The following is a 27,857-nucleotide window of genomic DNA, read 5'->3' as shown; positions in this document are numbered from 1 at the left end:
TGGAACAATACCTCTAAAAGCTTCTTGTTAAGATGAGAGGCCATCATGTTTATTTGGGGTACGCCCCAAAGATCTGTTACCTCCTTGAACACCTCCGGATGGAGACCCCACTCCCCTAGATGGAGATAGTGTCTGCTGAGGAAGTCCGCTTCCCAGTTGCCTTGTCTACTCCCAGAATGAAGATGGCTGACAGCGCCAACGCGTGTTTTTCTGGCCAGAGGATGATTCTGGTTACCTCTGACATTGCAGCTCTGCTCTTCGTTCCGCCCTGTCGGTTTATGTAAGCCACTGTCGTTACATTATCCGACTGCACTTGAATGGCCCGATTTTTCAGAAGAGGAGCCGCTTGGAGAAGACCGATATAGACGGCTCTTAGTTCCAGAATGTTTATTGGCAGACCGGCTTCCAGACTTGACCACCTTCCTTGGAAGGTTTCCCCTTGAGTGACTGCGCTCCAGCCCCGGAGACTTTAGTGGTTAGAAGGATCCAGTCCTGAATCCTGAACCTGCAGCCCTCCAGAAGGTGAGTAATTGCAGCCAACAGAGGAGTGAGATTCTGGCCATTGGCGACAGACGTATTCTCTGGTGCATGTGTAGATCCCGACCACTTGTCCAGGAGATCCAGTTGGAAAGACAGAGCATGAAACCTCCCGTACTGCAGAGCCTCGTAAGAGGCCACCATCTTTCCCAGCAGGCGAATGCAATGATTAACCGACACCCGGGCTGGCCTCAGGACATACCGAACCATTGTTTGTATCAACGCTTTTTCCTCCGGAAGAAACACCCTCTGCACTTCCGTGTTGAGAATCATTCCCAGAAAGGACAACCTCCTGGTTGGCTCTGAATGTGATTTTGGGATATTCAGGATCCAACCATGTTTCCTGAGAAGCTGGGTCGTGAGAGCTATTGACCGTAACAGTTTCTCCTTGGACGATGCCTTTATCGGGTTCACTACGATATGCCGGCGGTCGGGCTCCCGGCGACCAGCTTACCGACAGTGTGGCGAGCGCAAATGAGCCCCTACGGGCACGGTGGCGCGCTACACTATTTTATTCTCCCTCCAGGGGGGTCGTGGACCCCCACGAGGGAGAATAAGTGTCGGTATGCCGGCTGTCGGGATCCCGGCGCCGGTATACTGTGCGCCGGGATCCCGTCAGTCGGCATACTGAAGACCACCCCCTTTATCAGCAGATCGTCCAGATATGGAATTATGTTCACCCTCTGCTTGCGGAGGAGAACCATAATTTCCACCATCACCTTGGTGAATACCCTTGTTGCTTTGGAGAGGCCAAATGGCAGGGCATGGAACTGAAAATGACAGTCCAACAGTGCGAATCGGAGATACGCTTGATGCGGCATCCAAATCGGAATGTGGAGGTATGCATTCTTGATATCCAGGGATACCAGGAATTACCCCTCTTCCAGACCTGATATCACCGCCCTTAGAGACTCCATTTTGAACTTGAACTCCCTCCGAAAGGGGTTTAGTGATTTTAAGTTCAGAATGGGCCTGACCAAACCATCCGGTTTCGGTACCACAAAAAGGTTCTTATAGTAACCCGTGTTTTGCATTTGAGGAGGGACTGGTACAATGACATGTGCCTCCACCAACTTCTGGATGGCTCCCTGTAGGGTAGCCCTGTCTGCCGGCAAAGCTGGCAAGCCCGATTTGAAGAACCGATGAGGAGGGATATCTTGAAATTCCAGCCGGTACCCCTGGGACACAATATCTAGTACCCAGGGATCCAGGCCGGACGACACCCAGACGTGACTGAAATGTCTGAGTCTCGCCCCCACCATCCCTACCTCCAGGCTGCGCTGTCCACCGTCATGCGGAGGACTTTGGCGCACCTGAAGCAGGCTTCTGTTCCTGGGAACCCGCCGCAGCAGGTTTCTTGGATTTTGGTCGGCCCCCTCTAAAGAAGGTTTTGGACGGTTTGGCATTTCTCGGTTTAGTAACCCGAAAGGACTGAGATGCAGGTGAAGAAAAAGGATTCTTCGTAGCAGTAGCTGCTGATGGAAGAAAAGGAGACTTACCCGCTGTAGCCGTGGAGATCCACACATCCAACGCTTCCCCAAAGAAAGCCTGACCGATGTAGGGTAGGGTCTCTACACCTCTCCTGGATTCCATGTCAGCAGACCACTGGCACAGCCACAGTCTTCGACGAGCTGAGACGGACATGGAAGAAATTCCTGCAGCCATTGAACTCAGGTCTTTCATGGATTCCACCATAAAACCTGCAGAATCCTGAATGTTACGGAGAAACAATTCAATGTCACTCTTATCTAACGTATCCAAATCCTAAAGTAACGTGCCTGACCAGTTTACTATAGCTTTGGAAATCCATGCACAGGCAATAGTGGGACGTAGTATCGCCCCTGAAGCCGTGTATATGGATTTGAGCATAGTATCAATTTTGCGATCAGCTGGTTCCTTCAATGCGGTAGATCCTGGGACAGGTATAACCACCTTTTTCGAGAGTCTGGATACAGATGCGTCCACTATGGGTGGGTTTTCCCATTTCTTTCTATCCTCCTCAGGGAAGGGGAAAGCAACCAGAACCTTCCTAGGGATCTGGAATTTGTTCTCTGGATTTTCCCATGCTTTTTCAAAAATAGCATGGGAATAGCATTCTTTGGACGCAGGGAAGGTTAGCGAGGCTTTCTTATTGTCAGTGAAGTAAGCCTCCTCAACCTGTTCAGGTGTTGTGTCAGTAATAGTCAACACATCTCTAATATCCTCTATCATCAACTGCACCCCTTTTGCAAGAGATGCGGCTCCCCTGAGCACGTCCCCATCACCGTCTGCCGTGTCAGAGTCTGTATCCGTGTCGTCTTGCATGATCTGGGCAAGAGCACATTTGTAGGAAACCACAGAGGGGATTCCTGAGGTAACAGAACTAGACCAAACTGCCATAGAAATCTGTAAAACCTGAGTTGCAGATTCATTCTGAGCAACCCCAGCAGAAATCTGAGAAATCATAGTTTTGATAGAGGATAACCACTCAGACTACCTTGCTGGTATCTGCGCTACAACAGTGCAATCCTGATTACATAGAATGAGATCATCCTGAGAGGACATATCCTCAGCTGCATATGACATAGAGTCCCTGGACATAGCTAACTGGAGACCCCAAACACACTCCACACACACACACACACACACACACACACACACACACACACACACACACACACACACACACGGTAGGTTAGAAAGAGTTTGCCCCCTGAGAATGGCAAGAGAGACACAGAGTTCAGAGCCAACCCACACACAGCGCTGTTATATATAAAGGACACTGTGTACTGTAATAGTTACACAGATCTAATTCACTGCCCCCCCCCCCCCCCCCCCTTCTACAACCTCCTGGTACCGCACAGGTTAGCTGGAGTTGCTTGGAGGGACAGCTCTCTCAGTGTCTGTGTTCAGGAACTGCAGGAAAATGGCGCTGAATGCTGCTGGGTCCGCTCTGAGAAGCTCCGCCCCTTGAAGATGGAGCATCTTCCCGCACAAATTCTTTATACTGGCCTGAGTACTCCGTCGCAAGGCAGGGGATTCTGTCCCCTGTGAGCGTCTGAGTACGGAGGATTCTAACGCTAGCCTGGGGATTCAGTCTCCAGTTAGCGTCTATGACCAGTGTAGGGTATTAAGACGCTGGCTCAGGACGCCCCTCAAAACGCCAACACTTTGTGCCGCTGAGCCTTCTCGGAGCGCAGCTGCTCAGAGCTGCGCTCCTACCCTTGTGCCACCATATCTCGCCTCTTCTGATCTTTGTGGCTTTGCAAAGGGGTGGCAGCATGCTGCCAGGGTGTGCGATCCCCTGTGGCAGGGAACGTTCAATCCCCTCAGGAGCTCAGTGTCCTGTCAGCGGAGATAGTGGCTCAGACCCCGCAGGGCGGACCCTTAGTCCCTCGAAGCAGGGAGGCTGTTGCCAGCAGCCTCCCTGTAAAATAATAAACTCTAAAATAAACTTTTACTAAAGAAGCTCTGTAGAGCTCCCCTAGCTGTGACCGGCTCCTCCGGGCACATTTTCTAAACTGGGTCTGGTAGGAGGGTCATAGAGGGAGGAGCCAGGCCACACTCTCAAACTCTTAAAGTGTCAATGGCTCCTAGTGGACCCGTCTATACCCTATGGTACTAATGTGGACCCCAGCATCATCTACGACGTAAGAGAAAAAGGGTTAATTTTTAATTAGCCAATATGTGATCATATCTCTCTCTCATGCACCCCTAAGCTCATTTACTTTTAACCTGGGTCAGCTGCTGTTTAGGTGTGTTGGTGACTATCTCACTTTGAAAGCCAGAAGTCAGTTGGCAGGTGAGCTTTAAACCAGGTAAGCACACTTGTGTAGTTGTGTTGGTGACTGTCTTACCTTTTAAAAGCCATAAGTGTGGCAGGTAAACTTTAAACCAGGTAAACACATTTTCCCCTATAAGACAGCCGTAGCCAGGTCCCTATATAATCTATGTGAAAGTTTATGTGATAGAGTAGGACTTGCGGTGAAATGGGGTCCCGTGGAGTGGGCCGCAAGCTTATATGCATTGTACAATTCATAAACTAAAACCCCATTGTTTATTCAGATGTATACTAAAGCATTAAGGTGAATGAAGCTGCCAAGGAGAGTGAAAGGTTCTCTGTATATGTATATTTCAGTTTGTTGGTCACAGCCCACCGCACCCCAACCTACCCCTCCCCTGGGAATGGTGAGTGCAGTGGATCCTTGTGTGTATACACGACATGTGACGTGCTGCATGTAATCACCTGTCTAATGGTGAACTTCACATCCCGATATGGATGTTTGAACTCTTTACAAGCAACCATATGTTTACATGTAGCACATTTAGGGCAGTGGTAACATCCCGGGGGCTTTTTCTGAATGTTTACATCATCCAAGCCCTTCATGCCTGAAATGTCTGTTCTTACAACAAGGTCAAGATTAGTACCTCTCCTAAATGCTGTAATTGGTTTAGTTTTTTTGAATGATACCAAATCTGTATCAGAAGCCACTATCGGCCATAAGGGCTTGTGATGCCCTGCGGACTATGGAACTAGCTACTAAAAAGTCACTAGGCCAGGGGAGGATATCCCTGGTTTTCTTCTGCACCGGATGCAGTAATTCCTTCCTGGACATTTGAAGGACCCGACTCTTGTTTCTGTAAAAGTGACGCATCATACCCCCTAACCAGAAATTTAGAGATCATATTGTCTAACAAATCAGGTATTCTAGCTCTGTCACTCGTGATGCATGCCACCCGCATCATTTGGGACAGAGGGAGGCCCCGCTTCAATGATTCTGGGTGGTGTCTAGAGGCCATCAACAACGTATTCCTATCTGTGGGTTTGGAAAATATTTCTGTAGAAATAACACCATCTTCTAAGATGATTTTCACATCAAGAAAAGTAGCTTCCCTTTCATCACAGCTGTATGTAAATTTAATGGGTGAGGGTGAGGCATTGATGTCTACCATGAGATCTTCAAATGCCTCTCTTCCACCACCCCACAGAAGGAAGACGTCATCGATGTACCTGGTGTACAATATAATATTGTCGGCCACCCTATGGTCCAGGAAAAACATCCTGTTAACATAAAGATGTTAGCATACGAGGGTGCGACCGATGATCCCATCGCGCACCCTCGTAACTGTAGATAGAACTCACTATCAAACAGGAAGTAGTTCCTGTATAATGTGAGCTCCAACAATGTAAGAAACAAAGTATGATTGAAAACTGTTGTGGCCAAGTTATTCTCAAGGAAACCCTGCATCGCCCTCATCCCATCTTGATGCAGGATGGATGTATAAAAGGCTACATACATTTAGGCAGCATATCAAAGTGCCTGGCACCAATTTCTGTAAATCCTGTAATTTAAGAATAAATGAGTTAGTCCTTGAGAAATGTTCTCTGAACCGGTAAAAGAAGCTGGAGAATGCTCTCAAGGAGTTGTGACACTGGTTGGTATAGTGAGTCTCTCGCAGAGATGATCGGTCTCCCCGGAGGTCTCGTTTGATGTTTGTGGAGCTTGGGTATTGTATATAGCAGTGGGCTTTTTGGATGGGCAACACAAAGCCTTATACACTTTCTCCGGTAAGTGTCCCTCATATTTTGCTTTTCCCAAGATGGCAACGAGTTCCTGCTGATATTCTATAACAGGGTTTTCCCGTAGCATGCGAAATACTCCTTCCTCCATCAGTTGTAACAAGGCCTCCTCACGATGGTACTCAATGTCCAAGATGACAATGGCCCCGCCTTTATCGGCGGGCCGAATGACAATGTCATGGTATGATTGCAAATCAGTGAGTGCCTGTCTCTCCTTGATAGATAAATTCCGTTTAATTTTGGCAGGTGCTGCCACATACTTATTGATAGAATCATCCACAAGTCTACCGAATGTCTTGATAGAGGGGTTAGATGAGACAGGGTCAAAATTTGACCTAGATCTTTTCTTTTATGTCGTTTAAATTGTAATAAATCATGACGGTACTGATCACACTGGGATTCCAATTTTACCATCCAGTCTTGTGATTCGTCCTGTTCAAACACTTTCAGATTCTCTTTTTCAAATGCAGCAATCCTATGTCGGGTGACCTCAAGCTCTCTATTGGCTTCTTCAATCACGAGAATCATGAGGTCAAAGGCACACCTGTTCAGAATGCCTATCCATTTTCTTACAAAGTCGGGATAATGCCGCCCAATCGTGGGTACGTTTCGAACACGGAAGCCTCTAGGAATCTCCATTCAGCACCTGGCAGCGGGGAGAGCGGCCTTTGGGATCCCGCTGAGCCTGACTGACACACAAGCGCTGAGTCTCCATGGCAACAGTGACGCATTGGGCGGAAGTGACCTGGCGGCTCGGCACCCAGAAGCAGGGACGCATGGAGGAGATGCGGCGGCAGGTGCGCCCCAGGGGTATATAGTGGGGTAAGTGTTCTGTGTGTGTTTGTCTGTATCACTTTGTATTGGGCCTGAGGAAGGGGCTGATGCCCTGAAACGGATGTTGCTTTTGAATACAAGTTTGTTGCATATTGCTGTTTCCAGATTTATATATATATATATATATATATATATATATATATACTTTCATATGTGGTGGCTGAACCCGGGTGTTCCAACTGACAGTGCACCTCAAGATCATCTCAAGATTATCTCCAAGCACTACTATGCCTGCCAATTGACCCTTTTATGCACGACCCAGGTCATTGTGACCCAGGTTATTCATTTTACACTACAGATGACTTGGGTAGGTCCCGAGTATAATCCTGGTACTGAGCAAAGATGCGGACCCAGGACTCCGCCCTGGTCATTCCTGTTCACACTAATCAAGACACCAAAAAATAAGATCTGAGTTTTTGGCATATGTGTGATAGGGTTGTCAGATGGAAAAATGATGGTTGTCAAGCAAGGAAAATAAATATATCCCATAGCCATTTAACTTCCATCCAACAAAGTGAACATACCTCCCATACAAATTCCTATGTAGGGAGTGCTGGCATTCTGTATGGGCATTGCAGAAGAGTTTAAACTATTACAGAGATCATTTTTCCATTCATATTTATGTTAGCAGTTTTACTACATTGCTCTGCAGTTACTATTTTATATCCCAATATATTTAACAGCGTAGCCCCTTGCAAACATTTTTGCTTGGATCATTTAAAGATCAATACGTACCTGGAATTTTGGATAGATGGTATCATCATCTTCCAGCATATCATTTAGGTAGGAGAGGACGGAGTTCACTCTCTGCCAGGGTAGATAATCTGTCTCCCGCTGGAGATATTTTGTTACATCGAGAGATATGTTGTAATCCAATATTTCAGCACTGAGGTCAAGACAATCACAAAGATAGAAATAATTATAATGTAGAGTTTTTCATATACAGTTTGCTTCATCAATTCTACAGGCTGCCAGGATGTAGCTCAACACCAGTGACTATGGGAAAAGCATTTCAGAGAAGACAGGAGCAGGAAGGTGGCCAGCTCAGTGCAAAAGGACTACACGGTACAGACTGAGGTAGAAGCAGGGTGAAATAACAGTCACTAAAGCAGCGCTTACGGCCATAAGCAACAGACAGGGAGTAGGCCTAGGTTGGTAACAGTAACAAAACAGAATAATAGAATCTAATAGCTAAAGACAATAGTTGGGCACATGGTAAAGAAGTATTCTTTTTATCAAATCTTTATTTATACCAAACATATATATTACATTGTGATATACAGAGAATGCCCCAGTGGAGCTTAGTATTTAATTTGCCTACCATGCACATATAAACATACACTACAGTAAATCCAAAGGCCATTTAAAATACCATTATAGTTTGGACTAAGGGAGTATCTGAAGGAAATCCACATCAACATGGAGAAAACAATACAAATACTGCACACATTGCACACTTGACTAGAATAGAGTATGCAGCTCAATGGGTCCGATTCCTAGTTGTATGCTACTGCATTAGCAGCTGCGATCCCATACACAGGGAAACCATGCTAATGATGCCGATGCCTGGAAATGAACTGAGATGCCCACTGGTGGCCTGGCAAAACTCAGCATCTGCGTACACATACGTAGCGTTAGTCACAGATCCTTTGATAATAATCAACTTCTGGCCGCACAGAATAGATGAGGGAACTGAGACGCTGGCGCCATATTTTCAATGCACCTGCACCATATTTTCAACGCACCTGCATTTTTGCCGTAACCCCTGCCCGTTACCTCCCATAAACTGTCCCCGAATGTCAATCACTTTGCGAATGGCGCTAATGTACCTTGGCGTGTGCGCAGTACAGGCGTGACACATTTGTCGATAATGCATACAACTATGAATCAGACCTAATATGCAAAGCATATGTGCCGAGATAGTACTTGGATAAGACACACACCCACTGGCGTATTTATAATGGGTGCAGTGCGTGCAGTGCACACGGATGCCCAGGGTCCAAGGGGGCCCCCACCGCACCAATGATTTTTAATACTTACCCTCCGGGGTCCCGCAGTGTAGCAGCAGCGCTGCAGAAATCACTGGGAAAATCCCACGGTGCCATTTTCCCAGTGTTTTGCCCATGTGCAGTAAGAAAATCACTGGTAAAATGTCAGTCGCCCCATTTTTGCATGCGCTCTAGACTCTGGGACAGTGTTAGGATCTCTTAGGGACCCTAGTGCCCAGAGCTACAGCACTGCCGGCTAGAGAGTAGGAGGCCCAGACGGATCCTGCATTCGGGCCTCCTCTCCAGAAACGCCCTTGCACATACCTTAGTATGCATAGACTCACATACAGGATGCAGCTCAGTCTGGTGGCACAGCGGTTAATGGCTGCATTGTTCATGGTTATTTACGGATAAAGTGAAACTGTGAAAGTGTATAGCTAGCCATAGCAATTTTCTTTGATTGGTCTAATGCTAAGTAGACAACTAAAACAAATATCCAATTAGTTGGTATCATTTACTTCATATATGCACTTTGTTAGTAAATAACCACCACCATTGTAGTGATCTTGGCACCTACTGTTGCTGCTCTGTTATGCCGGACTTTCAGACCATCTCTTTAGTGACTGTAATGGTAATCCTTGCCAATAGGGATCTAAATATAAGTTGTTACAAGCAGCTTGCTTTCTTATTTGTGTCAATAATTATCAAAAGTCTAGAAAGAAATTCCAGGCAACACTCTGCACTTCGTAATGTGTGACATGTCATTGTGAGGGTAATCTGTCATTCTCACTCCCTGGGGCCCTTATCCAAATGTTGCATTGGCAGACAGAAATAGTGTTGCATCAGCCTGTGGTTTGATAAATCACAGAAATTACTTCTTTTCCTATTATAGGAAAATTGCTATTTGTATGTAACATGTTTCACCTGCTTATTTAAAGTTTAACACAAAATAGTGTTTATGAATTAAACTAGTTACCAGCCCGTCAAAATGACGGAACATTGCCGCGGCCAGAGATGGCGGGTTTAGCCATGTAAAGTAGCTAAACCTGGCCAAAGTAATGAAATGGGTCACTTTTCGCTCATTTCTGCTTGCCAGCTCAGGGAGCAGAAATGTCAGTGCCCGAATAGATAAACAATTGAATTGCTCCTTCTGGCATCGTCTAGGGTCGTGGGCGTGCAAAACACTTGAATTTCCCCCCAAAGAGGTGAGGAGCAGCGCGATAGTATCAACCATTTTATTCTGACAGTGTGGTGTAGATAACTCTACAATGTGCCACATTTTGGGTTCCCTACCATATAGAATACAAAAAATAAATGAAATACAACAATGCAACATAATTCTTACTTAGCTAAGGCAAAAGCATCATCAATGAGTCCAGCTCGATCTCCTGGAGTAAAAGCCTAAAAAAACAAAAACATTTAGTAAGTCAAAGGGAAAACAAATGTACAGATAAAAACAACTAAGTTCTAATAATTACTGTATCATAAACAAAAGCATTAGGTCTTAGTGGCTCCTGTCTACCCTTAAGGCTTTATTTACTAACCTGCAGCTTTATAAACTGCATATTTTTGGTGATTTTGGTGAGGGGTTTAAAGCAGATTTTTTTTAAAAGGTAATAAACTACGTCCATTGCGTTGGGGGGAAAAAATCAGCGTTTTAAATCCCACAGCAAAACCACCAAAGAAATGGCAAAAATCGTCTGACTGTAAAACTGCTATTTAGTAAATAAACCTATAATGCAAATTTTACCTGCTAACGTCTGAAAAGCCCATTGACATATGATGAATGGTTCTTTAGCTGCTCATATCTATGAATGCATTTTAGCATTTTAAATGTGGCACAACTTATTTCACACCCATTAATAGGATGTATTGGTAAAATTGTCTGTAAAATGGGTTAAAAAAAAAAACTAAAATGTAGTGGAAAGCATGGTTTTGTTTTCATGTGTGTTATTCTTATCCTGCACATATGACACTGATTATCAGCCACTGGAAAATAACAAATATATTTACATGTACCGAAGTTTAGTTCTTCATAACAAATGGTAGGAAGACAACCATGGACGAAAGAATTTGCCACTGAGAAATAACATGAACTGTAACAGCTAAGCTGCATGAAAAAATAAAATATAAGCTGCCTCTGTGACCACAGAGTGTGTTTACTTATAATTCTAAAAATACAGACTCTACATGAATTGCTGAAACATCTTCATTATGCTTAGGTATGGCACAAAGTAATTATTTGGGTCATATTCAATTGCAAGCATGAACTTTAGTTCCCAAAAGGGAGGGGGTACAAACTGATTAGCATATTTCTTTCTATACTTCATGCAGGTTTTGCAGGAAAAATGGACAGCGACCAACATTTTTCAATTAAATAGCGTGGAAATCGGGAGCGTGCATACCCGCATTAATGTAAAAATGGTAGCAATAGCTGCAGCCATTTTTTCTGCTAAAATGTTGGGTAATTGGATATGCCCCTTAGCGCCTGATGTAATAGCCGGGTGGTCTTCCGGTTGCCGGCGGCCGGGCTCCCAACGACCACCATACCGGCGCCGGAATCCCGACCGCCGGCATACCGACAGCTGTTCTCCCTCTTGGGGGTCCCGCAAGGGGCTCATTTGCGCTTGCCCAGCTGTCAGTATGCCGGCGGTCGGGATTCCAGCGCCGGTATGCTGGCCGCCAGGAGCCCGACTGCCGGCAACACATACTACACCCGTAATAGCCTGCAAGAAGTAGGCACGAGTGCGATTCCAGAGAGTCAGCACGTATTTTTAAAGCTGCAATAATTTAAAAGGTCGGTTTGCATTTTAAATTATGGCTGCTTTAAAATTCTAGGTAGACTTGCCAGAATCAGCCAGTGTCTGCATCTCACATGATATTACATATAGCCCTTTATCCGTACTATGATAACAAGAATTGTTTTGCACATCAATTCTTGATACAGCTACCTGTTAGGTTATACAAGTCGGGGGAAATTAGGCAATTCTTGTTGAGGTGCATGACTTGTGTTTTTAGAAACAAATAAAAGTTTGCTGTATAAGATTGCCCCCCACCGCAAAAAAATAAAATAAAATAAGTCCCTAACCAAAAAATTACTGCAGGCAATTGAATTCCACAGTAATTCTTTTTTCAGCTTGTGTGTGACAGATTAGTGCATTTTACATGATGTTCCATGCTGCTTTTAAATGGGTGAAAATGGTGCAAGACAGGATGGGAATGCAGTACCCAATGTGAGACATAATAAGTGCATGAAATAAAGTTTTTCCATTTCTTCTGTGAGACATATGCATATTCTGGTATGTAGTTGATTAGGAGCAAATGATGATACATAAGGAGCAAGCTTGAGGTAGGGGTAAGCATGAGAGGCAGATTCTGTTGGTGGTCAGAAATATTATTTTTTAAAGAGAACATACAGGATAAAATGTTAGAAAGACATTCGGTAATGTGAGCAAAAACAGATTGCAAGAGATACAAGAGGATACATTTGCAAGATTTTAAAGTTCAAAAGAGCTTATATTTCCAGAATAAGTGGTATAGAGCGACAACAGCAAATCTTAGGACTCAGCCTTATGGTACTATAAATACCAGAACAAACAAAGAGGAGATGGATCATGAGAAATGATCAAGGAAAAAGTGATTTCTTAAGAGAAAGACAGGATAGGTCCATGTCCTGTAGACCTAAGAAATGTAGTGTGTGTATGAGACGTGAGTGTCAAATACAGCAGAGAGGTCCAGGTGACATAGCATTAGGTAGTAACCTTTATATTTAGCAGAGAAGAGCCATAGATTATTAGCACAGATAGTGTAATGGTTAGCATTAGTGCCTCATAGCACTGAGGTCATGGGTTTGATTCCCACCATGGCGCTAACCGTGTTGAGTTTGTATATTCTCCCCATGCTTGCGTGGGTTTTCTCCAGGTTATCAGGTTTCCTCCCACAATCCAAAAATATACTGGCAGCTTAATTGGCTCCCAACAAAATTAGCACTAGCATGAATGTGTGTGCGTGACAATGGCTGGAGAGGCATTAATTAAACTCTATGCGTGCCTCCCTCCCCCCCATTTAAAACAAAAAAAAAAAGTGTACCAGCACAAGGCACAACCAGCCAGTGGGGATAATACCATAGCAGGGAGAACACTTGGTGTGGGGTTACCCTGCGATCACAGGAATCATCCCCTAAACTGGTCAGCTCAGGGCTGGAATTCCTCAGAAGATGGGGACCCCCAAAAAATAAAATGGGGTCCCCTCTCCCGAGCAACAACCAGCACTGGGCTGATAGCCTAGTGCTATGCTCCGCACCCCTGGTGGCGGTGGGTGCAGAGTTCATGTTATAATATTGTTCTTTACAGATGGCCGACAGATCCAAGCCTGTCCTACCATTCCGGCACTTGGTGAACCATGCCAGCATGCCCAGACATTAAGAGCCCGCTGGAACCTGTAGTCCGCCTGTAAAGAAAATATAAAAATAAAGACCAGAAACTTAATGATGTAATAGTTTATTCTACTGCATCTTCACCTGGCGGTGGCGGCCTTTAAGGCTTTTCTCAGGGCTTCCGTGCGTCTTCTATCTTCGGGAGCTATTCCATGCTCCCTACCCGCCGACGGACTGATAACCGCTGCCTCATGCTGGCTTATAAAAGCCAGTTAGAGGGGGCGGGGGATGATGCGGAGAGCTGTGATTGGCTCATGGCAGCCATCTGGGATTTCAAAAATGGCTCTGCAGCGCCATTTTTTAAATGGGGCACGCTGCCGAAAACTTCTATTATGGCTGACAGCAGGGCTTGGCCCTTCAAGGATCCAGACCTGCAGCCATACACACTGACACTGCTGACTCCTGCCACCACCAATGCTCGCTACTGCCGCCGCCAATACCCACGATTTCTGCCTGCTCATCAGACAATTTGATAAAATAAAATAAAATAAGTCAGTGGGGGGTGGGGTGGAGTGGGCACTCAGCATCAGCACTGACAGCGCGATACAGTCAGTATTGTATCCGCTGTCCAATCCCACCTGCTGGAGTGACAGTGGTGTGCTTTTATGTGGACTGAAGGCACGTCCATGTCACTGAGGCACCTATACTTGTGCAGCTTCTCTGGCTTTTTTAAATTGGATTTTCCTGCCCGCTGCTTGGCCCCGCCCCCTGCCACTATATTATTGTCAGTGGGAGGCAGAGCTATCACTGCCTCCCAAACACATGTACCAGTGTTTTCACGGCACAAAGGATTAGAAAAAATAAGAATTTACTCACCGGTAATTCTATTTCTCGTAGTCCGTAGTGGATGCTGGGTACTCCGTAAGGACCATGGGGAATAGACGGGCTCCGCAGGAGACTGGGCACTCTTAAAAGAAATATTAGGTACTATATCTGGTGTGCACTGGCTCCTCCCTCTATGCCCCTCCTCCAGACCTCAGTTAGGGAAACTGTGCCCGGAAGAGCTGACATTACTAGGAAAGGATTTGGAATCCAGGGTAAGACTCATACCAGCCACACCAATCACACCGTACAACTTGTGATAACTATACCCAGTTAATAGTATGAACAACAACTGAGCCTCATTCAACAGATGGCTTATAACAATAACCCTATAGTTAAGCAATAACTATATACATGTAATGCAGAAAGTCCGCACTTGGGACGGGCTCCCAGCATCCACTACGGACTACGAGAAATAGAATTACCGATGAGTAAATTCTTATTTTCTCTGACGTCCTAGTGGATGCTGGGTACTCCGTAAGGACCATGGGGATTATACCAAAGCTCCCAAACGGGCGGGAGAGTGCGGATGACTCTGCTGCACCGAATGAGCAAACTCAAGGTCCTCCTCAGCCAGGGTATCAAACTTGTAGAATTTTGCAAAAGTGCTTGATCCCGACCAAGTAGCAGCTCGGCAAAGTTGTAAAGCCCGGACCCCTCGGGCAGCCGCCCAAGAAGAGCCCACCTTCCTCGTGGAATGGGCTTTTACTGATTTAGGATGCGGCAGTCCAGCCGCAGAATGTGCAAGTTGAATCGTGCTACAGATCCAGCGAGCAATAGTCTGCTTTGAAGCAGGAGCACCCAGCTTGTTGGGTGCATGTAGTATAAACAGCGAGTCAGTTTTTCTGACTCTAGCCGTCCTGGAAACATAGATTTTTTCAGGGCCCGGACCACGTCCAGCAACTTGGAATCCTCCAAGTCCCGAGTAGCCGCAGGCACCAAATTTGGTTCAAATGAAACGCTGATACCACCTTAGGTAGAAATTGGGGACGAGTCCTCAATTCTGCCCTGTCCATATGGAAAATCAGATATGGGCTTTTACAGGACAAAGCCGCCAATTTTGACACACGCCTAGCTGAGGCCAAGGCCAACAGCATGACTACCTTCCACGTGAGATACTTCAACTCCACGGTCTGAAGTGGCTCAAACCAATGTGATTTTAGGAAATCCAACGCAACGTTGAGATCCCAAGGTGCCACTGGAGGCACAAAAGGGGGCTGAATATGCAGCACTCCCTTAACAAACGTCTGAACTTCAGGCAGCGAAGCCAGTTCTTTTTTAAAGAAAATAGACAGGGCCGAAATCTGGACTTTAATGGATCCCAATTTTAGGCCCATAGTCACTCCTGACTGTAGGAAGTGCAGAAATCGACCCAGCTGAAATTCCTCTGTTGGGGCCTTCATGGCCTCACACCAAGCAACATATTTTCGCCATATGCGGTGATAATGTTTTGCTGTCACATCTTTCCTAGCTTTAATCAGCGTAGGAATGACTTCATCTGGAATGCCCTTTTCCATTAGGATCCGGCGTTCAACCGCCATGCCGTCAAACGCAGCCGCGGTAAGTCTTGGAACAGACAGGGCCCCTGCTGTAGCAGGTCCTGTCGGAGCGGCAGAGGCCAAGGGTCCTCTGAGATAATTTCTTGTAGTTCCGGGTACCAAGTTCTTCTTGGCCAATCCGAAACCATGAGTATAGTTCTTACTCCTCTCTTTCTTATTATCCTCAGTACCTTTGGTATGAGAGGAAGAGGAGGGAACACATAAACCGACTGGTACACCCACGGTGTCACTAGAGCGTCCACAGCAATCACCTGAGGGTCCCTTGACCTGGCGCAATATCTTTTTAGCTTTTTGTTGAGGCGGGACGCCATCATGTCCACCTGTGGCCTTTCCCAACGATTTACAATCAGCTTGAAGACTTCTGGATGAAGTCCCCACTCTCCCGGGTGGAGGTCGTGCCTGCTGAGGAAGTCTGCTTCCCAGTTGTCCACTCCCGGAATGAACACCGCTGACAGTGCTAGCACATGATTCTCCGCCCATCGAAGAATCCTTGTGGCTTCTGCCATCGCCATCCTGCTTCTTGTGCCGCCCTGTCGGTTTACATGGGCGACCGCCGTGATGTTGTCTGACTGAATCAGCACCGGTTGGTTTTGAAGCAGGGGTTCTGCTTGACTCAGGGCATTGTAAATGGCCCTTAGTTCCAGAATATTTATGTGTAGGGAAGTGACTCGACCACTGTCCTTGGAAGTTTCTTCCCTGAGTGACTGCTCCCCAACCTCGGAGGCTTGCATCCATGGTCACCTGGACCCAGTCCTGAATGCCGAATCTGCGGCCCTCGAGAAGATGAGCACTCTGCAGCCACCACAGCAGAGACACCCTGGCCCTCGGGGACAGGGTGATCAACCGATGCATCTGAAGATGCGATCCGGACCACTTGTCTAACAGATCCCACTGAAAGATCCTTGCATGGAACCTGCCGAAGGGAATTGCTTCGTAAGAAGCTACCATCTTTCCCAGGACTCGCGTGCAGTGATGCACCGACACCTGTTTTGGTTTCAGGAGGTCCCTGACCAGAGATGACAATTCCTGGGCCTTCTCCTCTGGGAGAAACACCTTCTTCTGTTCTGTGTCCAGAATCATGCCCAAGAACAGCAGACGCGTCGTAGGAATCAGCTGCGACTTTGGGATATTCAGAATCCAGCCGTGCTGCTGTAGCACTTCCCGAGATAGTGCTACTCCGACTAACAACTGCTCCTTGGACCTTGCCTTTATAAGGAGATCGTCCAAGTACGGGATAATTATAACTCCCTTCTTTCGAAGGAGTATCATCATTTCGGCCATTACCTTGGTAAATACCCTCAGTGCCGTGGACAGACCAAACGGCAACGTCTGGAATTGGTAATGACAGTCCTGTACCACAAACCTGAGGTACTCCTGGTGAGGTGGGTAAATGGGGACATGTAGGTAAAGCATCCTTGATGTCCAGTGACACCATAAAATCCCCCTCTTCCAGGCTTGCAATAACCGCCCTGAGCGATTCCATTTTGAACTTGAACTTCCTTATATAAGTGTTCAAGGATTTCAAATTTAGAATGGGTCTCACCGAACCGTCTGGTTTCGGTACCACAAACATTGTGGAATAGTAACCCCGTCCCTGTTGAAGGAGGGGAACTTTGATTATCACCTGCTGAAGGTACAGCTTGTGAATTGCCGCCAGTACTACCTCCCTTTCCTTGGGAGCAGCTGGCAAGGCTGATTTGAGGTAACGGTGAGGGGGAGACGCCTCGAACTCCAGCTTGTATCCCTGAGATACCACTTGTAGAACCCAGAGATCCACCTGTGAGCGAACCCACTGGTCGCTGAAGTTCCGGAGACGCGCCCCCACCGCACCTGGCTCCACCTGTGGAGCCCCAGCGTCATGCGGTGGACTTAGTGGAAGCAGGGGAGGATTTTTCTTCCTGGGAACTGGCTGTCTGGTGCAGCTTTTTCCCTCTACCCCTGCCTCTGGGCAGAAAGGACGCGCCTCTGACCCGCTTGCCTTTCTGAGGCCGAAAGGACTGTACTTGATAATACGGTGCTTTCTTAGGCTGTGAGGGAACCTGAGGTAAAAAAGTCGACTTCCCAGCTGTTGCTGTGGATACGAGGTCCGAGAGACCGTCCCCAAACAATTACTCACCCTTATAAGGCAAAACCTCCATGTACCTTTTAGAATCAGCATCACCTGTCCACTGCCGAGTCCATAATACTCTCCTGGCAGAAATGGACATTGCATTAATTCTAGATGCAAGCCGGCAAATGTCCCTCTGTGCATCCCTCATATATAAGACGACGTCTTTAATATGCTCTATGGTTAGCAAAATAGTATCCCTGTCAAGGGAATCAATGTTATCTGACAGGGTATCAGACCAAGCAGCTGCAGCACTACACATCCATGCTGAAGCAATTGCAGGTCTCAGTATAGTACCTGAGTGTGTATACACAGACTTCAGGATAGCCTCCTGCTTTCTATCTGCAGGCTCCTTTAAGGCGGCCGTATCCTGAGACGGCAGTGCCACCTTTTTTGATAAGCGTGTGAGCGCCTTGTCCACCCTAGGGGATGTTTCCCAACGTAACCTGTCCGTTGGCGGGAAAGGGTACGCCATTAGTAACCTCTTAGAAATCACTCATTTCTTATCTGGGGAACACCACGCTTCTTCACACAATTCATTTAACCCATCAGATGGGGGAAAAGTCACTGGCTGCTTTTTCTCCCCAAACATAATACCCTTTTTAGTGGTAACCGGGTTAATGTCAGAAATGTGCAACACATTTTTCATTGCCGTAATCATGCATCGGAAGGCCCTTGTGGACTGTACATTTGTCTCATCCTCGTCGATACTGGAGTCAGACTCCGTGTCGACATCTGTGTCTGCCACCTGAGGTAGCGGGCGTTTTTGAGCCCCTGATGGCCTCTGAGACGCCTGGGCAGGCGCGGGCTGAGATTCCGGCTGTCCCAAAGCTGTTACGTCATCGAACCTTTTATGCAAGGAGTTGACACTGTCGGTTAATACCTTCCACATATCCATCCACTCAGGTGTCGGCCCCGCAGGGGGCGACATCACACTTATCGGCTCTTGCTCCGCCTCCACGTAAGCGTCCTCATCAAACATGTCGACACAGCTGTACCGACACACCGCACACACACACACACACACACACACACACACACACACACACACACACACACACACTCACACACACACACGGAATGCTCTGACTGAGGACAGGACCCCACAAAGTCCTTTGGGGAGACAGAGAGAGAGAGTATGCCAGCACACACCAGAGCGCTATATAACAGAGGGATTTACACTAATACAAAGTGAGTTTTCCCCCAATAGCTGCTTATATCACCTTTTGCGCCTAAATTTATGTGCCCCCCCTCTCTTTTTTACCCTTCTTGTAGTGTATACTGCAGGGGAGAGCCTGGGGAGCGTCCTTCCAGCGGAGCTGTGAAGAGAAAATGGCGCCGGTGTGCTGAGGAAGGTAGCCCCACCCCTTCAGCGGCGGGCTTCTCCCGCTTTTTATAATGTTAATGGCGGGGGCTTCTGCACATATACAGTGTTATACACTGTATTATGTGCTTTTTTGTGCCAAAAGGTATACTTATTGCAGCCCAGGGTGCCCCCCCCAGCGCCCTACACCCACCAGTGACCGGAGCGTGTGGTGTGCTGTGGGAGCAATGGCGCACAGCTGCAGTGCTGTGCGCTACCTTATTGAAGACCGGAGTCTTCAGCCGCCAATTTTCTCCTGGTTCTTCCGTCTTCTGGCTCTGCAAGGGGGACGGCGGCGCGGCTCCGGGAACGGACGATCGAGGTCGGGCTCTGTGTTCGATCCCTCTGGAGCTAATGGTGTCCAGTAGCCTTAGAAGCACAAGCTAGCTGCAAGCAGGTAGGTTTGCTTCTCTCCCCTCAGTCCCTCGTAGCAGTGAGTCTGTTGCCAGCAGATCTCACTGAAAATAAAAAACCTAACAAATACTTTCTTTTCTAGTAAGCTCAGGAGAGCCCACTAGGTGCATCCAGCTCTGGCCGGGCACAGATTCTAACTGAGGTCTGGAGGAGGGGCATAGAGGGAGGAGCCAGTGCACACCAGATATAGTACCTAATCTTTCTTTTAAGAGTGCCCAGTCTCCTGCGGAGCCTGTCTATTCCCCATGGTCCTTACGGAGTACCCAGCATCCACTAGGACGTCAGAGAAATGTGTTATAAATATTTCTTTGTATTTTTTTATCATTATGCCTGCATGTCCCTGAACAACAACAACAACAACAACATCACTGCACGCCGACTACATAAGCGTCCAAAACAGTGAGTGTGTACTGTCTAGTGACAATGCACTTTCTTTGCTGGAGGATTGAGAAAAGCTGGCAGACTTTATTAAGTGCCAGCAGGTCACCAAAAGGCAGCCATCTATACAAGTCACAGTAACATTTGTTGGTGCAAGTTATTAGAATAGATAAATAATGGCAGCCACAGCAGCAACCAATGACCTTACTGCATAAACAGTGTTGATGGAAAGTGTGACTTTTAAAGAAAGATAAACTGTGCTTCTCTATCTTTTTGGTAAGGCCAAACTAGGTTGATTTACTAATTCATGTGTATGCCATCATCATATGCTGATATGTCACATGCTTACACTGCTGCATTATCCCCCAGTCCTTTCCTGCCAGGCAATGTCTCAGCTGATAACCTCCCTCCCCGTATTTACCAGGATATGGAGCAGTCTTTGAGTTAAGAATGCAAAAGTAAATCTTTAGTTCACAAATAAGGGTGTTAAAAATCATTTTTACGCAGGAGGCCCTCTTGAAAATATAATAACGTTTCGAAGAGCAAAAGTCATCTAACAACTAGCAATATATCATAATATTCCTGCAAATTAATAATTTTAATATAAAGGATGTTGGTATCCTTATTTTTCAATCAAAACACAAAAAAAGCAATTCCTAATATGATAATAAATACCATATAATATAATATAATAACATAGTGGAGAAATAGCAGGCTGGTATAGTAAGTGTCCAGCTAAAGCCGCGTTACCACATACCTCATGATTGTCATTTAACAATGCGGCTAACTGATGCCAAGCTGGAATTTCATAATTTACTCGAAAATATCCAAAGTGTTTGTAGTTGATTTTAAAGAAATCCACAGCAGAGTTATTATATGGAGTCAAGGTCAGCGATGTATCTAATATACAGAAATAAAAGTAGATCTATTGTTTTAGGAATATACATATATAAAAATGTCCTGGATTGATTCTTTATAAATATAAACAATGCTAAAACACAGTGTACTCCTCTATAGACTGAAGTTGCTGCCATTTATTTAAAGTAAAACATAATTTAATTTAAACAATAGTCTGAATAAGCCGTCTATTAATTTATTGTGCTTGACATTAACTATAAACTTTAAGCTAGCTGATCAACTAAAATAAAGACACGGACACAACTTCCTTGGATTAAATGGTCATTGAATTTATTAATTGGAATGACCTCACTCGTAGTGGGTGGCCAGGAAGACGCTGCCACTAACCAGCTCTAGTCACGATCTTACAAAATGGCGGCGACTAAACGCCCCAACTGTCATGGGTGCGACTGAAACGCCCCATCTGTATATATCAGCATAACCTGTGTTGTGAAGGTCTCACCACCCCTTCCTATAGCAGAGTGAGGACGCTCCCCGAGGAAGCGCCCCTCGCCCCCCCCACAAGGGCAGGACACACTCGCCGTCCTTCAAAAGGGGTAAGTGCCCCACAATACCACTTATGCTACAAGTGACCGCTGGCCAATAGTGCCTTCCCGCCCACTAAGTCTGAAAGAAATATAATAGTAAGCCAAATTGAAAAGAGCCAAATTAGATAGCCAATAGGGCGGGTGGGTGGGCTTCAAACCGACAAGAGGAAGCAAATCTGGAAGTTTCTACCCTCCATGCACTAAATCACCTCCCCTACACTCACCGATAGGCTGGCCCTAACCAATTACAACTCCCTCAAAACTCTGATCTGCCTAGCAACAAAGACATCTCCAACCAATCACAAAAATGTAAGACTCTTATATAAATTTCCTGCCTAGCCAGGCACTCTCCTTATCTTATGGTGGTCATTCCGAGTTGATTGCTCGCTAGCATTTTTTAGCAGCCATGCAAACGCTATGCCGCCACCCACTGGGAGTGTATTTTAGCTTAGCAGAAGTGCGAACAATTGTAACGCAGAGCGGCTATAAAATTATTTTGTGCAGTTTCAGAGTAGCTACAAACCTACTCAGCGCTTGCGATCAGTTCAGACCATTCAGTTCCGGATTTGACATCACAAACACGCCCTGCGTTCGCCCAGCCACGCCTGCGTTTTTCCTGGCCCACCTGCATTTTTCCCAACACTCCCTGAAAATGGTCAATTGACACCCAGAAACGCCCACTTCATGTCAATCACTCTGCGGCAGCCAGTACGACTAAAAAGCATCGCTAGACCCTGTGTGAAACTACATCGTTCTTTGTAATAGTACGTCACGAGTGCGCATTGCGCCGCATGCGCAGAAGTGACGGTTTTTAGCCTCATCGCTGCACAACAAGCGAATGCAGCTAGCGATCAACTCGGAATGACCACCTATATTCTTCAAGTAACAAACAGGCAATGACCTTGCATGCAGTATATTAGGATTCCTGCAGTCCTGGCATGTATGCTGAATGACCGCTACTACTGAATCCCCTTCCTCCTCCTTGAGAAATGCCATCCACCTTCTGCAGCTTTGCTCATGTGCAGCTATTCAGATTTGCATGCAACTACGTTCTGCAGATGGTTCTTGCAATTTAAACACTACACAATCTCCATGACGGTGCCTACTATGAGAACTGCTGGGATTCACAGTGGCATTAAGGCTAAGTATTCTAAGGGCGGGATTTAAATCTTCTCTGCCCCTCCCGCCCCCATCGCGCTCGCCGGCAGTATTCAAATGTTACTGCCAATGGGAGCGATATCAGCATTTCAGCTCGCCACCCCCTGGGGTGGTGAGCTAAAATGCACGAAAAGTGACCTGTTTGGATGCCCAAACGGGGCTTTTCGCGATCGCGCCCATGACTTTAGTCGGGTTTAGCGGCTTTAAGCGGCTAAACCAGTCTCTTGTGGGAGAGATCAGCGTGAAAACGGGGGTCATTAGAATATCGCCCCACGATCTCCCGTCACTTTAGACGGGAGATCGGGGGCGAGAAAAGATTTGAATTCTGCCCCAAGCGCGGTATTCAAATTATATATCACGCCCAATCTCCTTTCTAAAGTGATCCTCGTTATCGCGCATATCACACCCATACTAATCAGGTTTAGATGTGTGAAGGGTTGGACGCCTCACTACCCCAGGGGTAGTGAGCTGAAAATGATGATACCACACCCGTCAGCAGAAACAGAACAGGTGTGGAAGGGGGTGAAAAGAATTGAATACCGCCCTAAGAGTGTATCTGGCTGCTCAGGCAGAATTGCTGGCTATGCTGTGCTGAGCAGATGCAAATAACTTTCTGATATCAGTCAAGTCCTTTGCACCAGTTATAGGGCTGGTGCTAATGCGTGCTGATAGTGATGACGCTTACTTTCACAAGCGACTGTACATGGGCGGTGCTGCTGCACAGATGCATGCATAGTTCCACATTTTTTACTTTAGGGTTAGATGTATTATAGCTGCATGGATAGCGCTTCCTGCTTCACCTCTTTATCGAAGCGAAGCAGGAAGCAGTAGCGACGAGATGTATGAACATCTCGAATGCTGGAGTGGGGGAGTGAAAACTCCCCCCTCCGGCTATCCCAGCTGAGTCCACAGTGCATCAGCCTAGTGCTGATGCGCTGCACCTTACCTCCCGGCCGGCACCACTGAGCATGTGCGAGATCTCACTAGCACTGCGAGATCTCCCATGCAGCCCGAAGCCCGGCAGCGCCGCAGCCAGGGACATTGCTGTTCCTGCTGTGCTGACGGGGGAACGACAAATGTAACTGTTGAAATCGATAGCTGCAGCTGTCAGAACAGTCAGTGCCACTGACCATTACTGCACTGCGTGCCACATTGGAGCGCTAGCTTGAAGATAGCAGTGCAGATAATGACAGGGGCGCACAGCACATCTCCTTCATACATGGGGAGAAGCGGTATCAGTGCTATAACGCTGCATAATACATCTATCCCTTAGTTCTGTGCAGCAAATGGAGCCGCAATTGTGCCGACTTATGGGCAGCTGTAAATCAGGCCCACAGTCACTACATTAGGAAGAACAGTGACTTCAGCATGTAGTCACTTAGGAGAAGTGGAGTGAAAGAAACTGAGGTGAGAGGAGGAATATTTATTTGCCTTCCCTGTACCTCTTCTGCTCCCATTGCCAGTCACCGGTGACATCCTTGTTCACTGACTGCAGGAGACAATGCAGGGTGAAAAATCTATGGGGGGAATCCAATTATCCGCGGGGTTTTGCTATCACCGTGTCCAATTATGTCCTGCGAAAAACACCAGTTTTTCGCACAAAAATACATAGGTCCCATGAAAAGCTGCGGACAAATGTATTTTTGCTGCACTTATAGCAGGCCTATGGGGCACTTATCTTGAATTATGCGTCGCATGCAAAATCCCAGAGAAAGTGCTGGCATCGGGGATAAACTCCAGCTTATCAGGGATAACTGGATAGCCTTCAGCGAACCAATTAGCCATGGTAAATGACCGCGGCTAATTAGATACCACCCTATGTGTCACTTTGATATTTTTCATGTGACTGCATGAGCAGCATGGTGACTAGGGGTAGAGGGGAATTAAACTCTCTACTGTACCTTAGTGTGGTCCTTTTTGTTTCTCAGAAATATATGTTATCGTTTATTCGGTCAGGTATTTTTATATGCCCTTTACTTTTCGTATGCAGTTAATATTCTGCCTGCCAGGATACAGGCATTCAGGATCCTGACGTCGGAATCCCGACAGGCGGCTAAATGCCGGCGGTCTGAATCCCAACTGCAACTCTGTATTCCCACTCGGGTGGGAATACATCCTGTAGTAAGCAAAGTTCGCCACCGGGCCCAGTGCGCGCCGAGCACAGCGAGCCCACGATGGCCAGCATTCAAACAGCTGGTATATCATATGTATTCCTTAAGGTGTGTACACACTGGCTGATATATCGGCCGTACTATTGAACGGCCAATATATCGCAGGTCCATCGGCCAGTGCGTACAAGCGATATGTCTGTGAACGCCGTTGTTTACAGACATATCGCATCAACCCTGCAGCACAGCTGACGTACAATATATCTAACGATATACTGGCGCATCATGCTGTGTGCACGGGCGGTCAGCAGCAGTGATTGACAGCACAGCTGGACGGGCGCATGTAAATGCCCGCCCAGTTCGTGATGTCAGTCCCGACTGATCGGGCAGTGTGTATGCACAACACAATGCCTGGTCCGTCTGTAGATACAGTATATCTGCAGATCAACTGACCTGGAGATAGATCTACAAGTGTGTGCCCAGCATTACATTTATATGTCCTTTGTGAGGTCATGTGTACCCTTGTGGTGCATAATAAATAAACATAAATATAGAACTATATAAACACGTAAATATAGTATATATAAATATATACATGTTGTCCCTATTTCCCACAATACTGCAGAGAGCGATGTAATAGGACAGCTAACGGGCCCGATTCATGGATAGACATACTGTAGTACACACAGCAGCTGGCTCCAAACTGTATGTAAATATGCACGTGCTACAGGAGGCGTCTTGTGTATGTCCCCCATCGCTGCCCCCACTCCGCCTCCCAAACCTCCCAGACTGCAGCAGCATGTTAGTCAGGCTGCGGCTTGGGTGCACTGCAAGCGACAACTGAGGGCATGTGCAGAACTGAGGACACTGCGCATGGACAGTCCATTCACTATCAGAATAGTACGCAAATCACTGGGTTTGCGCATTACTCTGAATCAGGCCCTACCTGTACTAACGCCACTTTATCATGTCCTTTCGTCCATTTTACCTGATTTATTGTAGAGAGCAGTATGTAAGTCACTAGGATTGGAAGCTGCATAATAATAAGTTACTGGGATGTTCCATGTGTAACTGAAATGAAACAGAAATGTCATCTTTATTAAATGCAAATACATGAAGTTGATATTTTAAACAAATGTATGCCCTTATTTATCAATGAATGATAAATGTCACTGTGAGTGATAAATTGCATCAGCCAATCACCTCCTAACTTCCATGTCACAGGCTGGGTTTGAAAACTGACAGGAGCGGATTGGCTGGTGCAATTTATCACTCACAGTGGAATGTATCACTTATTGATATATAAGGGCATTAGTCTTATTGATCTCAAGCTTTCTACCTATCTACAGTACTGCCCAAACATGTGGGCAACAGCCAGTGGCAGGTGCTTATTATTAATCACCCATCTCTCAGCGCTTATTATTATACCCATATCTCAGCACTTATTATTCACCCATCTCAGCGCCTATTCTTGTACCCATATCTCAGCAATTATTCACCCATCTCAGTGCTTATTATTGTACCCATATCTCAGCATTTATTATTATTGTACCTATATCTCAGTGGTTATTATTGTACCCATATCTCAGTGCTTATTATTGTACCCATATTTCAGCAATAATTATTATTCACCCATCTCAGTGCTTATTATTGTACATATATCTCAGTGCTTATTATTGTACATATATCTCAGTGCTTATTATTATTCATCCATCTCAGTGCTTATTATTGTACATATATCTCAGTGCTTATTATTGTACATATATCTCAGTGCTTATTAATATTCACCAATCTCAGTGCTTATTATTGTACACATATCCACACTGCTTATTATTGTACACATTTCTCAATACTTATTATTGTATCTATCTCAGTGCTTACTACTGTACATATATCACAGTGCTTAATATTCACCCATATCAGTGCTTATTATTGTACACATATCCCAGTGCATATTATTGCACACATAGCTCGGTGCTTATTACTGTACACATATCTCAGCACTTATTATTGTACATATATCTCTGCTTATTATTATTCATCCATCTCAGTGCTTATTATTTGTACATATATCTCTGCTTATTATTATTCATCCATCTCAGTGCTTATTATTGTACACATATCTCGGTTCTTATTATTGTACCCATATCTCAGTGCTTATTATTGTTCATACCTCTCAGTGCTTATTATTATTCACCCATCTCAGTGCTTATTATTGTACACATATCCCAGTGCATATTATTGTACACATAGCTCGGTGCTTATTACTGTACACATATCTCAGCACTTATTATTGTACATATATCTCTGCTTATTATTATTCATCCATCTCAGTGCTTATTATTTGTACATATATCTCTGCTTATTATTATTGACCCATCTCAGTGCTTATTATTGTACACATATCTCGGTTCTTATTATTGTACCCATATCTCAGTGCTTATTATTGTTCATACCTCTCAGTGCTTATTATTATTCACCCATCTCAGTGCTTATTATTGTACACATATCCCAGTGCAAATTATTACACACATAGGCCCTCATTCCGAGTTGTTCGCTCGTTCTTTTTCATCGCATCGCAGCGATTTTCCGCAAACTGCGCATGCGCAATGTTCGCACTGCGACTGCGCCAAGTAAATTAGCTAAGAAGTTTGGTATTTTACTCACGGCATTACGAGGTTTTTTTTTTTCGTTCTGGTGATCGTATGGTGATCGACAGGAAGTGGGTGTTTCTGGGCGGAAACTGGCCGATTTACGGGTGTGTGTGAAAAAACGCTGCCATTTCTGGGAAAAACGCGGGACTGGCTGGAGAAACGGGGGAGTGTCTGGGCGAACGCTGGGTGTGTTTGTGACGTCAAACCAGGAACGACAAGCACTGAACTGATCGCACTGGAAGAGTAAGTCTCGAGCTACTCAGAAACTGCACACATAAATCTTTTCGCAATATTGCGAATACTTCGTTCGCAATTTTGCTAAGCTAAGATTCACTCCAAGTAGGCGGCGGCTTAGCGTGTGCAATGCTGCTAAAAGCAGCTTGCGAGCGAACAACTCGGAATGAGGGCTATAGCTCGGTGCTTATTACTGTACACATATCTCAGCACTTATTATTGTACATATATCTCTGCTTATTATTATTCACCCATCTCAGT

General features: G+C 45.9%; 1 protein-coding gene across 1 annotated transcript in view; it reads right to left on the bottom strand.

Annotated features, from left to right (window-relative positions):
* Positions 1-27,857, bottom strand: part of ENPEP (glutamyl aminopeptidase) — a 243,618-nt gene that overhangs the window by 35,014 nt on the left and 180,747 nt on the right. The window contains exons 11-14 of the mRNA XM_063918907.1: positions 25,697-25,779; positions 20,755-20,897; positions 10,265-10,320; positions 7,667-7,817 (exon numbers count right to left, since the gene is read on the bottom strand). Of these exons, the coding sequence (XP_063774977.1) occupies positions 7,667-7,817; positions 10,265-10,320; positions 20,755-20,897; positions 25,697-25,779 (433 nt within the window). The remainder of the gene's footprint in view (positions 1-7,666; positions 7,818-10,264; positions 10,321-20,754; positions 20,898-25,696; positions 25,780-27,857) is intronic.

The sequence above is a fragment of the Pseudophryne corroboree genome, chromosome 1 (genome assembly GCF_028390025.1).
Source record: "Pseudophryne corroboree isolate aPseCor3 chromosome 1, aPseCor3.hap2, whole genome shotgun sequence".
NCBI lineage: Eukaryota > Metazoa > Chordata > Amphibia > Anura > Myobatrachidae > Pseudophryne > Pseudophryne corroboree.
The sequence above is the reverse complement of the archived record's forward strand: the minus strand, read 5'-3'. Positions and strand labels throughout refer to the sequence as shown.